Raw genomic sequence first — 15829 nt, 5'->3', positions numbered from 1 at the left:
TTGAAGTTTCAATATCAAACTCTCAGAAATTAATAGGCTGAATAGACAGAAAAGTAGAAGGGTATTATAGACCTGAAAAGCTCTATGAACCAGTTCAACAAAATTAAGATTTATACAATTTTCACACAACAGCAGGATATAAATTCTATTCAATTTCTCATAGACTGTAAACTAGGAGATACTGGAACATATCCAGGGACATTAAACAAGGTGCAAAAATTCATAGTCTAAAGGTATTGAGATCATATAGAGTCTATTCTCTTACCACTGTGGAATTATGTTAGAAATCTGTATCAAACCTCAATAAAGTTAAAAAACTGAAAAAACACAGAAGGTGATTGCAGAGAAAAATGCATTTAAATGCGAAATTATTATCAAAATGAGAAATTAATATCAAAGATTATGTCATTGATTTCTAATTTAGTTAATCCATGAACATTCTTTGTATGACTCTAATCTTATTACATTTATTGAGATTATTTTTTATAGTCTATAATATGCATGATCTTATAAAACATCCCATTGCTTTTGGAAAGAATATGTACAATGTTGTTGTCATGTGGGGCATTCTTTAAGCATCAGTTAGATCATGTTATCTGATAGTATTGTAGAAATCTGTATCCTCATATTTGTCTTCCTCTTCTATCAATTATTTGGAGAGAGCTATTGAAATTTCCAACTATAATTGTGGCTTTGTCTGTTTATCCTGTATTTCATCAGTTTTTGTGTCATATGGTTTGAATCTCTGTTACAATGTGCATAAAGATTTAGAATTGTTATGTCTTCCTGATTAATTGTTGTTTTTATGGTTATGGAATAGCAATGATATTATCATCTGACATCTACTTCGTCTGAAAGCTTCCTTTTGAAAATGTAGGGTGATATGTCCTTTTCATCTTTTTACTTTTAAGTTTTTATGTCTTTTTGTACATGCAACATATAATTAGTTCTAGTTTTGTCTGACCTGACAAATTTTGCCTTTTAATTGGGGTTTAAGTATTATAAACTGTTTTATGTGATGAGTCCTCTTCTCTACTAATTCTACTTGAATTCTGTCAATTCTGGGTAAGCCTTTTCCTGCTTTTTCTGCATGCCTTGTAATTTTTGAGTGAATGCTAAATATTATGAATTTAACCTTGTTTTGTGCTTATTATCTTGTTTTCCTTTTATCGGAAACATTGCTTGAAATAGTTTGATCCTTTAGGGTCTTGCTTTTAAGATTTGTTGGGCAGGGCTGGAGCAGTGCTTAGAGAGGTTGTAAATATCCCATTACTGAGTCACGACCCTTTTTTTGCATCTTATCCTCAATGTCTAACACATCATGGATCACTCCAGTCTGATTAATGGGTTCAAAGTTTTTTCCCGGTCCTGTGTGATCCCTGGCCAGTTAATTGTTCGTTTATTTACTGGCTGAGCAGGGTCTTTGTTGCTTCACGCGGGGGCTTCTCTCTGGTTTTGGTGTGTGGGCTCTTCGCTGTGGTGGCCTCTCTCGTTGCAGAGCACGGGCTCAGTACTTCTGGCACAGTGGCTCCTTAGCATGTGGAATCTTCCTGGACTAGGAATCAAATCCGTGTCCCCTGCATTGGCAGGTGGATTCTTCTTTTAATTAATTTGTTTATTGAAGGATAATTGCTTCACAGTATTGTGTTGGGTTCTGCCATACATCAACACGAATCAGCCACCGGTATATGTATGTCCCCTCTCTCTGGAATCTCCCTCCCGCCTCCTGCCCCATCCCACCCCTCTAGGCTGTCACAGAGCCCCGATTTGAATTCCTTGAGTCCCTCTGGCTGTCTATTTTACATATGGTAATGTATATGTTTCCCTGCTACTCCCTCCATCCTTCCACTCTGTCCTTCCCCTACACCCCTGTGTCCGTACATCTATTCTCTGTGTCTGGAGACAGATTCTTAACCACTGGACCGCCAAGGAAGTTCCTGGCTCCTTAATCTTTAATTTTGGCCTGGGTCTTTCCCTGGTCTCAGGGAGCCCCTTCTCATGCATGGATCAATTTGTCCTCAGCTGTGTACTTGGAGAGGGCAGACGGCAGAAAATTCGCTGTTCAGCTTCCTTAGTTCTGCTCCCCTGTCCTGTAAATTCTCCTGACCCTGAACTTTCTTCCCTCAACTCAGGACGCCCACCAGGCCCCAGCTCTGTTCCTGCTGTCTGAGTCACAGCCTGGAAGGTCTCACTTTGTTTATTTTCTGTAGTTCATGGGTCTGTGTCCTACATCGCTTGATGGCCAAGGGCACCTCAACTTGGCCGGAAGTGGGAGACAAATGAGAAGGACTTCTAATCCTCTTCTGTTACACTTTCAGCTGTGTTAACTGAGACACTGTAGCATTTTCACTTTACTAGACTTGACCTTTTACCCAATTTGAAATCAATATATGAAATGCCTTTCCGTTTAGGTTTCTCTGAGGAATCTCCTTGTTATAAAGAGCACATGGATTGGAAAAGCATCAGTGATAATTATTTTGCATTTTTGAATAACTTGATCAAGACTCCAATAGCTTCCATGTCCAGGTGAGTTTTTAGAATTCAACTTCTGGGCCTTGACTTAACTATTATTTGAAATAAACAAAACTCTTGCTTTAAAACATGAGATCCTGATTTAGCTGTTGATAAAGTCTTTCATATGTATTAAATTCTCAATAAATATTTGTATCATAGAATACATGACTCACGTTTCCATGGATTTTGAAAGGAAACAAATTAGAGGAATAAGATTTCCTTTTGAGAATGTAATTTATTATAAAATCCCTCCACTACAAAAAAATCATTCTTTGAAAAATAGTCTTATCTATTTACTTAGAGTTTACACTGGGGGTCAATGATTTAAGAGTCTAAAGTTCTGGAGACTTTTGGGAGAGAAGTGATCTTTGGACCAAATCTGCCAGATTATATACTCCTATACTCTTTCAGTGCATGTACTGAAATGGACATTTTATTGTATAATTATGGATACTGTGTACAGTTTAAAAGCACACTTTATTGTCTGTGGGGTGTGTTGGGACATGATGTGACAGAAGCTTTGCCTTAGAGTAGTAGTTCTCAAACTTGGAAATGGATGAAATTTATCTGTAAACTTGGCTGAAAATACAAGTGCTTGAACTTTGCTCCAGACATGCTAAATCTTGCTTATGTGTGGGACTCAGATTTCTGTAGATATGGAGAATTCTACAGGTGGCTCTGGTGTAGGTCAAAGCTTAAGAAGCATCCCATAACATCTATCCATCATTGGGATCCATCACTCCTGGGAAGCTTTTTTTTTTTTTTTAATTAGTTTTTTAAATTGAGGGATAATTGCTTTACAGAATTTTGTTCTTTTCTGTCAAACCTCAACATGAATCAGCCATAGGTATACATATATCCCCTCCCTTTTGAACCTCCCTCCCATCTCCCACCCCACCCCACCCCTCTAGGTTGATACATAGCCCCTGTTTGAGTTTCCTGAGCCATACAGCAAATTCCCATTGGCTATCTATTTTACAGATGCTAATGTAAGTTTCCATGTTCTCTCAAGCATTTAGAGAAGAGCTAATGCCTATCCTTCTAAAACTCTTTCAAAAAACTGTAGAGGAAGGAACACTTCCAAACTCATTCTACGAGGCCATCATCACTCTGATTCCAAAACCAGACAAAGACAATGCAAAAAAGAAAACCACAAGCCAATATCACTGATAAACATAGATGGAAAAATCCCGGGAAGCTTTTCAAGCTCAGCTATTAGTGGGCACAGGAGGAATAGCAGGGGATGGACCCTCTGGAGAATCAGCCCGTTGCTCACGTGAGTTAGGTTTCCTCACTTTCCTGAAGGTCTCAACTACTTAATAACACAGAAAACCAGCAATGAAACTAGTCTAGATGCTCCAAGGGCATGTTTTAATTTTATATTTGTAGATCCATAGCAGCTGGCACAGTGTCTTTAATGATAGTAGTACTGTTAGTTGCTCAGTTGTGTCTGACTGTGACCCCATGGGCTGTAGCCCACCAGGCTTCTCTGTCCATGAAATTCTGTAGGCAAGAATGCTGGAGTGGGTAACCATTCCCTTCTCCAGGGGATCTTCCTGACCCAGGGATTGAACCCAAGTTTCCTGCATTGCAGGCAGATTCTTTACCATCTGAGTCACCATGGAAACCCATCTTTCATGACAGGTGCTAGGTTCCGAGGTGTTGACTTGATGAATGAATGAAGAAGAATAGACACTAAGTACCATCAATATTAAGACAGCTGAGCTTGAAATGAGAAAACGCAGCCCATACCTGGTTCCTGCTGTACAATAGCAGTTTGAATTTGCTAACTTCAAATATGCTGAAATGTTTCTTTCCTCATGAAATGGAAATAATGATATTTACTTCAAAGGGATGTTGTAGGAATGAACGAAGATGATAGTCAAGAAAAGGCTTAATAAACTGTAAGGTGATATAAATGTGGGAGGCAGCATCATTGCTAGTAGTAGCAGTTCTGACTCGGTTCTCAGTCATCCGACTATTACTGCTCCATCACCTCCAGTTGCTACTGAAAAACAAGATCGTTCTGCATTCTTCTGTACCAATAACACAATCTCTTTGTGCATGTATTTCTCTGCATGGCTGGATTTGAGTAAGGCTTATCTCAAATTCTTCAGAGTCGAGCTTTCTTTTTCCTAATGGAATTTTCCCCAGGAAATGTTTTCAATGTTCCATGGTTCAAGCTAGCAGCTCTCTGTTCTACAAATAATAGTAAACTAAACCGAGCCTGTAGTTTTTCTGCTTTCAGATCTCAACTCTGAGAGAGGAAAACTACTCCTGCATCTCATCCATCCTGTCTCTATTCTATGTCAGGCTGGGTTACACACAGGATTGTAGAATTAAGGAAGTTCAGAAAGTAATTCTGGAGAAGGCAGTGGCACCCCATTCCAGTACTCTTGCCTGAAAAATCCCATGGATGGAGGAGCCTGGTGGGCTGTGGTCCATGGGGTTGCTGGGAGTCAAACACGACTGAGTGACTTCACTTCCACTTTTCACTTGCATGCATTGGAGAAGGAAATGGCAACCCACTCCAGTGTTTTTGCCTGGAGAATGCCAGGGATAGGGGAGCCTGGTGGGCTGCCATCTATGGGGTCACACAGAGTCGGACACGACTGAAGTGACTTAGCAGCAGCAGTAGCAGCAGCAGAAAGTAATTCACCCTTTAAGGCAATAATAGCCAAAACAGGTCAAAATCCTGTACCCACAGTTCTGAAATCTTACAAAGTCTGAAAATTGAAGCTTTTCTTATGGTTTTCTTACGGCAGCACAACTCATTCTGCAGACATTAAAGTGTGTTTTTTTTTTTTTTTTTTAACTTAAAAAAAAAAATGTTGGCTGTGGGGACTCTTTGCTGTGGCATTAAGGCTTTTCTCTAGTTTTGGTGTGTGGGCTTATCTGCCCTGCAGCATGTAGGCCCTTAGCTCCCTGACTAGTGATTGAACCCGTGTCCCCTGCAGTGGGAGTATGAAGTCGTAACCACTGGACTGCTGGGGAAGTCCCAGACTTCAGTGTTAAGGGTCTGTTACCCACACACACTGAGCCTCTTCTGAAGTTTCCCTGCAGAAGTGTTGGTGAGCTGATAGAGGGCTGCCTGGTGCCCATGGGTGAGGGGGCTGTGAATGCATGTGTGGTAGACACAGGCACAAGTTTCCTTCCCAGAGTCCAGAATACACAGGGCCCCAGGACTGCAAAAGTGGGCGTGTTGCTCCTGAGTCCGAGGGGGTAGTAACTCCTTCAAGTGAAGGTTCACACTGTAAGTGTAGATTTGTCAGGACTGCTGAGCTGCTCCATTGAGACCTCTTTGTGTGTTAAAAATAAACTCCTGGAGGAGAAGTTTATTTTATACCACCTAAAACAATACGTTTCTAATAGTCAGGAGTACAGCATTGTTTACAGAGCACTGTGGTTACCTTTTAGAATGAGAAATCTCAACACTTGGCCTTAGATCATACAGGGGCAAATTGTATTGCCATTTGGACATCCTCTATCACTAGGACACTCTGAGGTGTAATAAGGAATTGAATGCTAAGATTCTTCTAGAATAAGTAGCAGATGTTAATGACCATGCATATCAACTCATTGAGTAAAATAACTTTAAAATGCATTGTTTTTAGTGCAAGAAGCAGCATTTAAGCTGAAAGTCTGCAACTACATCGTAGATTTCTAAAACATTTTCAGATGGTCACATTAATTTAATCTCTGTGGGAAAATATATTGCCTAGTAAATATTTCATTTATGTTTTCCTGTAAACAAGACTGCATATTATCTAAAAATTTGATAAGTTGAATTTTTCTTAAAGGTATTTTTTTCTGATACTGAATCGGTTCTGTTAATATTGTAGGGTCTTAAATTATACAAAGGAACTTCTCGTGATGGAAAAGAGGTTGCAAACCCTTAAAGATGAGCAAATAAACTTCCTTTTATCATTTATGGAATTTTTGGAGAAATTATTATTGCCTAATCCATTCAACTTATCCAGTATTCTCAAATTCTATAACCTCCCATCTGTCCCTGAGATGACTCTAAATACAAGTCATTTGTGGCCAAATCATTCAGCAAGTTTAGAGAGAGATGTATCTGGCATGGATACTCAGAAACTTCCGGAAGTCAGCAAAGAGATGATTGAAAAAACAGAAACTCATGAAAGTTTCTGGACAAGGAAGGAATCAATAAATATCTTGAGATTTGTGGAATTAATACTTCTGGGGATGAATCCCAGGTTTCTGGCATTTTGGATGCATGGCGCTTCAAAAGGAAAGAGAGCTGAACTGGGACTCTTGCCTACACTTGTAAATTTTTCTGATTCAGAAAATAAGATGATTCATAGGAAAAGCTTTAACTTTTCCGAGTTGTTTCATTCAGATTGGCCTCAATCACCAGCCATGAAAATGGACTTTGTTCGTGTAATTGAAGTGATAATAAATAGTCTCTATGAGTTTGGATTTCTGAGTCAGGAACAAGTCTCAGAAACTGTGGGCACACTTTATGCTATGAGGAATGCATCCAATCTTTTCTTAGCCCTTTCTGAACCTCAAAAACAAGACATTGAGAAAATTTTGACTTGTGTATATCTACATGTCTTCCAGGACAAAGATTCAGCTTTACTTCTGCAGATTTATTCTTCATTTCACCAGTATATGTATAAATTCATGAACATTCAGGGCAAAGAGTCTTTGCTTTCTCTCCTTATGCAAATCTCAAAACACATTTTGGATATCCTAAAGCAATTTAATTTCCAAAACATCAGCAAAGCATTTTCGTTTTTATACGAGACAACAGGGGTCCTCGGGAGGATTTCTGAAGTATCTTACTGTCAACAATTGCTTTCCATTTTTAAATTTGTGGAGCTTCAAGCCCAATCCCTGATGTCCGCAGAGGGCCCTGCAATGGAAGTCATCCATGCTACTTTGAGAGGTCTCAAGCAGCTCTTCATGCTGGATGACAGGTTTTGTAATTCTGTATTTCAGTATGTGAGTCAACTCTTTAATGGCTCAGCAGAGGTCCTGCTGGGTGATGAATGCTTTGTTCTGGATAATAAAAGCATCTCTTCTGCAAATTATTCACCAGATGAGGGGTCTCCATTTATCCTCCCATGGGCACAAATCCTTTCAAACTTCTCCGCAGATGGCAGTGAGTTCCACGAGTTCACAGGTCTTCATTGTACCACTTTGTGGCTTCACGTGTGGACCGAGGTCTGTGGGCACATAGCTCAGATATTTCAGCTGGACACGAACGTTTTCACTCCTCTTCGTGTTGGTCTCAAGCAGCTTTTGGATGAACTGGAAAGTGATGAGAAAATTCCTAAAAGCTGTCAGGAGGTAATCCCCAACCATCACCCTGCTAGACTCATCTTACATTTGTTTAAGAATGTAACTCAAACTGATGGCTTTCATGATTGGAATGATTTCCTGAATCTCAGGGATCTCTGGGTAGCACTAGGTGATGGATTAGTTCGAGTAAAGTTGCTTAACCTGGACCAAATAGAGAAATCCCTTTTTACCATGGAAACTACCCTGAGTCAGCTGAAGTCACTTCCATTGGATACCAACACGAGCAGAGCGTTTTTATATTCTCTGCTCAACATTTTTATTGAGTTGAGCAACACCTCAGCATCTATAGATAGAAGTGTACATTTGATAAATCACTTTCTCTTAAGGAACCTCACAAATTATGAAGTAAAGTTCACAAGTGTCATCAATGACCTAAGAGACACAGTATTATTTCTTAAAAATATGTCCCACGACCAAGATTTATTGTCCTGTGCTGACGTTTTCCAGAATGTCACTGAGTTTATCTTGGAAGATGGTTTATTGTATGAAAATTCTTCCCAGAGGGCATTCCACATTCTGGCCATGTTGAATTCCACGTTTTCCTCTGTGGACACAGTTAGCAGACTGAAAGGATGTACCACGTGGGTCAGCACTGTAAACCACCTGTGTGCTGTGTATAACTCCAGTTTTTCACAAGGCCATCTTCACAGTGTTCTGCGGAGTCTCAGAGATGGGAAAGACAAACTGAACTTTACTCTGAAGCTTGTTACTTGGATGTTGAATATAATGATGGAGCCTTGCTCATTGAATAGGTCAAATATAAACTGTGTGAATGTTTACTTAAAAAACGTGACTGACTTTCTAAATGTTCTACTCACTGCAGTCTTTGGAAAAGAAGAGGTACCACATTTTGAGATTTTATTAACTCTTTTAAATGATTCCACAAACCAAGTAAGGATGATTATCAACAACATCTCAAGAGACTTTGATTTTGCACCTCAATCTAACTGGACACATTTTACTGAATTAATTCTAAAACCCATAAACATGTCAGATGACATGCCTCTTCAATTTCAAAATATTTGGCTGCAATTAGTAGCTCTGGGGAAGGAAATTCAAAATCTTGTGAAAGATACTTCCCCTAACAACCTGGAAAATAACACCTCTTATAAAACTGAAAAAAGTTTAAACATAATTGCTACTAGTCCAAAAGAAAAGGATATACACAGCTTAGGCAATTCATTTTACCAGTTAGTTAGTTACCTTGCCTTCAATTTATCTCATGATCTCCAAAATTCATCCAAAATAATTTCTCAAGAAGTAATGAAAGCTGTGGGTCTCAGTATTCAACTCATGAGGGATTTGTTCAACTCCCTAACACCCTCCACTTATCACAGTGTTCCACAAGAGCCAGGTGACTTTCAAGTTTTAAAGAAGATGACTTCTCTCCTGCGTACTGTCAAGAAAACAGACATATACTTGCTAGTAGATCAGCTTGAACATATTAGTGAAAGCATGATGGATTTCTCTAAGAGCATCAGCAGGTTAGGTGCTAGCAATTTGGGGATCGGCTTCTTTGTTGACTTAATGGAAAAATTTGTCGACAGCTCACATTCTTGGAGTATTAACCACCTGCTGAGGCTCTCACGTCTGCTTCCTAAAAAGGCTGCTGATGCCATGGTGGATGCGTACTACATGCTCCCTCATGCCATGAGGCTCCTGCGGGGCATGGGCCACAAAAACATCACAGAGGCCCTCAGGGATGTCTATAACTTCACACTCCTCCATGGCATACACCTTTCAGATGTCACCAAGGAAGACTTCACTGCTGCGATAAAAACTCTCATGGACACAATTGAATTAGTATCAGCTCAACCGGGCATCCTTTCAGAGACATTAACTTGTCTTCCTGTGTTTTGGTGCTGGAATCATACAACTTCTGGGTTTCAGCAGAACCCAAAATCAGACGCCTGTAATGCCCATGAGCTCACATCTTCCTTTTATAGCAAAGTAGCCAGTATCCTTGACCACCTCCACCTGTCTCCCCATGGTGATGATTCACAATGTTTGAATGAAAGCTCACAGATGGAAATAACTAGGAAAGTAGCCTGTGTGATTCATGAACTAATGGACTGGAGTTCCATTCTTCTAGAGCTGTGTGAAGTTTTCCATGTTAAAACTTCACTTGTGAAATCTGTGCAAGAGTTTTGGCATAAGGTGTTACCATTTGTCCCACTTTCTGGAAATCAGAGCAGTGGCAGCATCTCTGAGCTCTGTCCTGGTCATCTTATAAAGCAAGTCGCTTTGCCAATCATAGAAAAATTTAAAAACTTCAACTTTACAAAAGTCACATCAGATGAAAACCTTCTTGAAAAACTAGTTAGTTTAAACAAGGTTCTTAATGTGGATGAAGGAGCAGAAATATCTGTTTGGTATAATATTTTCTTTCATTTGAAAAGGATAATAGACTTTCTTTCTAGGAAGGAGAACCTGGTAAACAGCACCAATTCGCTAGTTTCTCCGTTCATGGCATTGCTGAATGCAAACCTCACAGGCAGTAGTTTAGAAGCATTAACATATTTTATTAAGAAAAGCGAAGCAGCTTACAACTTGGAAAAACAATGGCTTGAGTTTCAACAAATCATGAAAGATCTAACCCATAATTTTAGTATCAGACCCCTATATTCTGAAATTGACAAAGTGATGCAAAGGACTAATTCAGTGGCTCTTCAAAACATACCCTTACCACTAGCCCATTTTTTGGAAAGCCTGGATTTATCATCATTGAAGACATTAGAAATTATTGAAGATTTTTTACTGGTCATAAAAAACTGGTTTCATAAATTTGCAAATGAAGATTACTCCAAAATGATACAAACATTATTTCTTCTTTTGGCTAACAAGAGTTCAACTGATGATATCGCTTTGGTGACTAAAGACATTGCTACCTTTTTGGGTTATCTCAAAAATGTTTCTAGAGAAGGTAATTTTGATGTTGCCCTTCTTACTCGTCTGCCAAGTCAAGAACAGCTAACTAATTTCTCATTTGTTCAGCTGCTTTTTGAAAGCTTCCTAATTAATTCAATCAATAACTTAGCTGAGCGTTCTCAAGGAGCAGCCTTGAACTTAAGTGATACTGACCTTCAAATAATGAATCTCATTAACCTCGTCTTGAACCGCACACAGTCAGAAAATGGTGAGAGACTCGTTCTCCCTCCAAGAAGCAGAGTGGGTTTCATGGAACAGCTTTTGAAAACATTCTTCTTTTTACTAAAGGAAAATTCTGGGAACAAAATATTTCTTCTGCTAAAAGACATCCACAAAGATCTCTTTGCAGAGATGAGGTGAGTTTATTTTTGCTTGTAGAGCACCTGTAGTTGTACATTACAATCCAGTTTATTTCCTGGAACTTCTATGAAACCTTGGAATGATCTTTGAAGTGAATTTTGTCTTAATGAACATTTTGGAAAAACCAAGGTAAAGAATCTTTGATGATTGTCATCTAACTAATAAACCTATATACAAATGTGTATATCATAGTATTATGTTTTATTAGGAAATAAGCTGGAGTCCCACAGACAGGGGCTGCAGGTTCCCATCCATAGGGGCTGGTCAGGGGGTGATGGGATGTGTCCAGTCCAGGACATGTCCAACCTCCCACCCGTTAGAGCCCAGGAGGTCCTAACCCTCTCAAAGACCCTCCGTCTATGAAGTCAGCCTTTCCAGGGCAACATGCCTTTGCACTGACTGGGTCTTTAGTCACATCTGACAAATCTCCCTAAGCAGCACCTACCTTAGTGTTTACAATGATACAATGTGGGCATCCTGACTCTCATAAGTGGACCCCCTGTGAAGCCCAGCAAACCAGAAACACACCAGAGAGGGCTCTGGGGCTGTCACGTGGCCCAGCTAGCTGCCACCAAGCCAAGCAGCTTGCCAGGACTTGGGATGTTCAGAAGGATGTTCCCTCCTACCCTGAGAGTCCCATTTGATGTTCCTTTCCTTTCTAAAGGCAAAAGTGCATGGCTCTTTAAGTTGTTGGGTTTGAGGCTTTGCAATGGATCAATACATAAAATCCACCCACTCTTTTCATTATTTGGCAACAAAATATTAATTTTCATCTGGAATGTATTGTAGCATTTCAATTTTTCAGTATTATCCTCCTATGCTGCTGCTAAGTCGCTTCAGTCGTGTCTGACTCTGTGCGACCCCATAGACGGCAGCCCACCAGGCTCCGCCATCCCTGGGATTCTCCACCTATAATACTATTATAAAGCCTCCAAGAAATCGCTATAGTTCACACTTGAACAACCTCATGAGCCCAGTTATACCTGGATTTTTTTCAGTAAATACGTGCTACAGCACTATCTGACCCACGGTTGGGTGAATCCATGGGTGGGGGAATGGCAGACGCAGTTTTTAATCTATGTGGAGGGTTAGTGCCCATAAACTTTCGATTGTTCAAGGGTCCACTGTGTAAGTTTTCACTCTTTTCATTACTAAACATGAAATTAAAAAAATATATATTTACAGTTTTGTTCCAAAGGATAAAATTCTAGAAAATTTGAAACTCGATCATTTTTTCACCTCCATGAAAGAAGAAAGATTGGTGAACGCTTTTTCAACTTTAAAGGAGACGGTGTATCATCTAATAAAGAACTCATTTACGTTAGACGATGGAGAATTATATTTTGACAATCATCAAGGACTGCAGCTCCTGGGAGATTTATTCCACACTCTTCTAAGGGAAACATCAATGAAAAAGGAGACTGAAAATAATCTGGAGTTTCTTATGGTGCTCAATCAGCTGCTTTCCCATATGAACAGTTCTGAGGACCTTTTCAAACTCAATCAACATCTCCAGTCAGCTCTTCACCTCGTGAGAGAAACTTCCATGGTGATAGCACATTTCATGGACACTCTTTTAAGCTCTCCTGTTAAGGACTTCCGTGTGCTGTACCCTTCCCTCCAGGAAGTTATACTTGCAAATCTAACTGATTTGCTTTCCTTTGTAAACAATTCATTCCCCCTAAGAAACAGAGCAACATTAGAAATTACCAGGCACTTACTGGGTGTTATCTCAGGAGCAGGTGGAGAGAACTGTACCCTTGGCCCACTCTTGGAAATGTCTGACACTCTGACCATGCTGGCCGACGGTGGTGTAGAGATGAGACGTCTTGCCACGTCAGTCACCTCCTCTGTGGAATTTCTTAACGTAGCCAAGAAAATCGCAAGAAAGGTGGCCACTATGTCTCAAACTCATCTCCTTTCCACTGCCAACGACACCATGAAATTCTTTGACACTCTTTATTTTCTTTTGCTACAAAGTGTTCGAAATGTTGTCAATGAAATGATTACTTTAAAAAAGGCAGATCATTTAATATTTGAAAATATAGATGACTTGTTGATGCCATTTCTTGACTTGGCCTTTGGGATGATCGGAGTTAAGCCTAATATTTCCCAAGACTCAGATATCCTCAATATGTCATCTGGCATATTCACCTACATGAACCAGTCCAAAGATCTTTACGATATTAGGGAAGAAATAGCTGACTTTTTAACTTCTGTGAAAATCAATTTGGGAGACCTAGAACGACTCCTGGCAGCATTTAAAAATGGGTCCCAAATATTTTCTGTGGATTCTGTCAATTTATGGGAAGAAATCCTTGATTGCTTAGTTCCTATAAATAACATCACCAGCCACATAGACTTCTTATATTCTAACCCAATTTCCACTCATAATTTCCCTCAAGATACAAAGTGGGAAAGAACTCATGAAGTGATCCTGTTTCTCCGTGAAATCCTGTCACGAAACAGGACAGAACTAGGGAGCTACTTGAGAATAGTGATCAACCTCATCTCAGTCACACTTTGGAATGACACAGGGAAGGACCCCAGGGATGTTTTTAATCTGTTGCTGACATTGGCTCCGCATCCAAATGACCTTTTGAAACTCATCACGACCGTGGCAGAGGCCTCGCGTGAAGCTCCACTTTTTAACACCTCTTGGATTCAGAATGTGACTGAGGAGCAACTCCAAGAAGCCATCCAGACCCTGCTGAGTAAAATAGCTCTCGTGAAGAAGGAGCTTCTCTTCAACAGCTCTCAGTGGACGCATTCTGTGAGCACTTTGCTTCAGCCTTTTCTTGAAAATTTTATTCATGCAACCACTGGAACACATGAGAAGACCCAGAAAGAGCTGGTTGACATTCCTGAGGTCCTTAAACCATTGTCACGGTTTGAGAAATACCGGAAGGCATTGATCGCATTGGTTGAATACTGGCAGAGGGTCTCACTGATTGATCAAAGGTAACGAAACACCCAATTTGTTTCATTCTGTCTGCCCGCACCCCCGCTCCCCTGCCGTAGTAAATATGAAACAGAAGCAGGCGGGAATCACACTGATCCAGGGTAAGTATAAGTACGTGCCTGTAAATAAGGAACTTTTTAAACAGACTTTTTATATTCTAACCCAAATTCCACTCATAATTTCTCTCGAGATACAAAGGGAAAGAGCTCATGATCCTGTTTTTGCGAGAAATCCTGTCATGAAACAGCAGAGAACTAGGGAGTTACTTGACAATGGTGATCAACCTCATCTCAGTCACGCTTTGGAGTAACTTACGGAAGAACCACAGGGATGTGGTCTTTGATTTCAGCCTTCCTCTCCCTCTGAGACTGGCTTCCACAGGAATGATTCAAGCACAGTCCCTGTTTGCTATTTGACTAGTCAGCACTTAAATGTGATTTGAATGTATTCTAAATTGTTCCATTGATTTTTTTTTCCAAAAGTGAAAACCTCGTTGTATTCACACACCCCGAGACTAGGTACCTGACTGGCTTTTCTGGTCCCCTGCTCTGGCAGCCAAGGGTCCTGCTACTTGATATGGAAATAGAGATTTGGGGCCACTCAAGTCACACAGAAGTCTGCACTTTCAGTGGTAACTGCCCACTGGACAAGGCCAGATTTCACCCCGCCTCAGATTCCATCCAAGACCATGTGGTTGACCCACATCCAAGTACCAGCGGCCCAGCCCAAATGGTGGGTCAGGGGAATGGCAGGTTCCTGGAGGGCCCAGTGCTCTTGGCCGCCATGCTCTGGAGGCTGTCTGCTGCCCAAGGACGTGGGCAAGAGCAGCTCTGCCCCAGCCCATCCTCTCTGTGTGTGACACACGGCTCCCGTGGGCTGTGGGGTCCACGGTACCGGTGCTTCTCTAAGCCCCAAAGGGAGATGGAAAGTGAACCCTCACTCACCTGCCAGACAGCCTGACCTGCTCTCCTCTAGCTCTGTTGCCACAGGGCTGCACCTTGAATCCATTCCTTTTTAAAAAGTTGGAAGGGTCTCCTTGGATAGTGAAGCAGGTGTTTCCTGGCACGAAGAACTATTAATAGCAGTGCCTTGGAATTTGAATGCTGGCTTTGAGAGCCTCACTGTTTCTGATCCTAAACTTGGACTTGACACTTGTCTCCGAATTTTTATTTGAGCTGGAGGTGATTCCGACAACCCCTGTTCCCCACCAGTCCTGGCTTTCACCCCGAAGTGTCCAGTCCTTGATGGAGGTGCTTTACACCGTGGCCCCAAGACCGGAAACTAGTGGGCTGTGATCTGGCTGGGTGTGGTCGTCCAAGGCACGGTGCCCAGTTTCGTTCCACTTTAGCGATTCCTTCCTTCCACTATTTTTTCCCTGTCTTTTTGTTGTTGTTCAGTCACTCAGTGACTCTTTGCGACCCCATGGACTGCAGCACGCCAGGCTTCCCTGTCCTTCACCATCTCCCGGAGCTTGCTCAAACTCATGTCCGCTGAGTCGGTGATGCCATCTCCTGTCTTTACTTCTTTTGATCACTGCCTTCTTGATGAGGAAGATACAAAAAGTCTAAGACAGAGAACCCCACTGGTAGGGAGGGAATGCCAGGATTGTTGGCGACAAAACGATGCTCTGAATGAAAACAGGAGACCTCCTGTCTCCTCGGCTGTGTCCTCCGATGTCTGCGGAGTGAGTGGCCCAGCAGTGGGATGGTTCTTTCACGAGTGTTACACAGGCAC

At 41.0% G+C, this 15829-nt stretch overlaps 1 protein-coding gene across 1 annotated transcript in view; it reads left to right on the top strand.

Annotated features, from left to right (window-relative positions):
• The window catches only part of ABCA13 (ATP binding cassette subfamily A member 13), a 393578-nt gene that overhangs the window by 62632 nt on the left and 315117 nt on the right, over positions 1-15829 (top strand). Inside the window, exons 16-18 of the mRNA XM_042248365.1 lie at positions 2412-2526; positions 6357-11129; positions 12319-14094. Coding sequence (XP_042104299.1) covers positions 2412-2526; positions 6357-11129; positions 12319-14094 — 6664 coding nt within the window. The remainder of the gene's footprint in view (positions 1-2411; positions 2527-6356; positions 11130-12318; positions 14095-15829) is intronic.

The sequence above is a fragment of the Ovis aries genome, chromosome 4 (assembly GCF_016772045.2).
Source record: "Ovis aries strain OAR_USU_Benz2616 breed Rambouillet chromosome 4, ARS-UI_Ramb_v3.0, whole genome shotgun sequence".
NCBI lineage: Eukaryota > Metazoa > Chordata > Mammalia > Artiodactyla > Bovidae > Ovis > Ovis aries.
The sequence above is the reverse complement of the archived record's forward strand: the minus strand, read 5'-3'. Positions and strand labels throughout refer to the sequence as shown.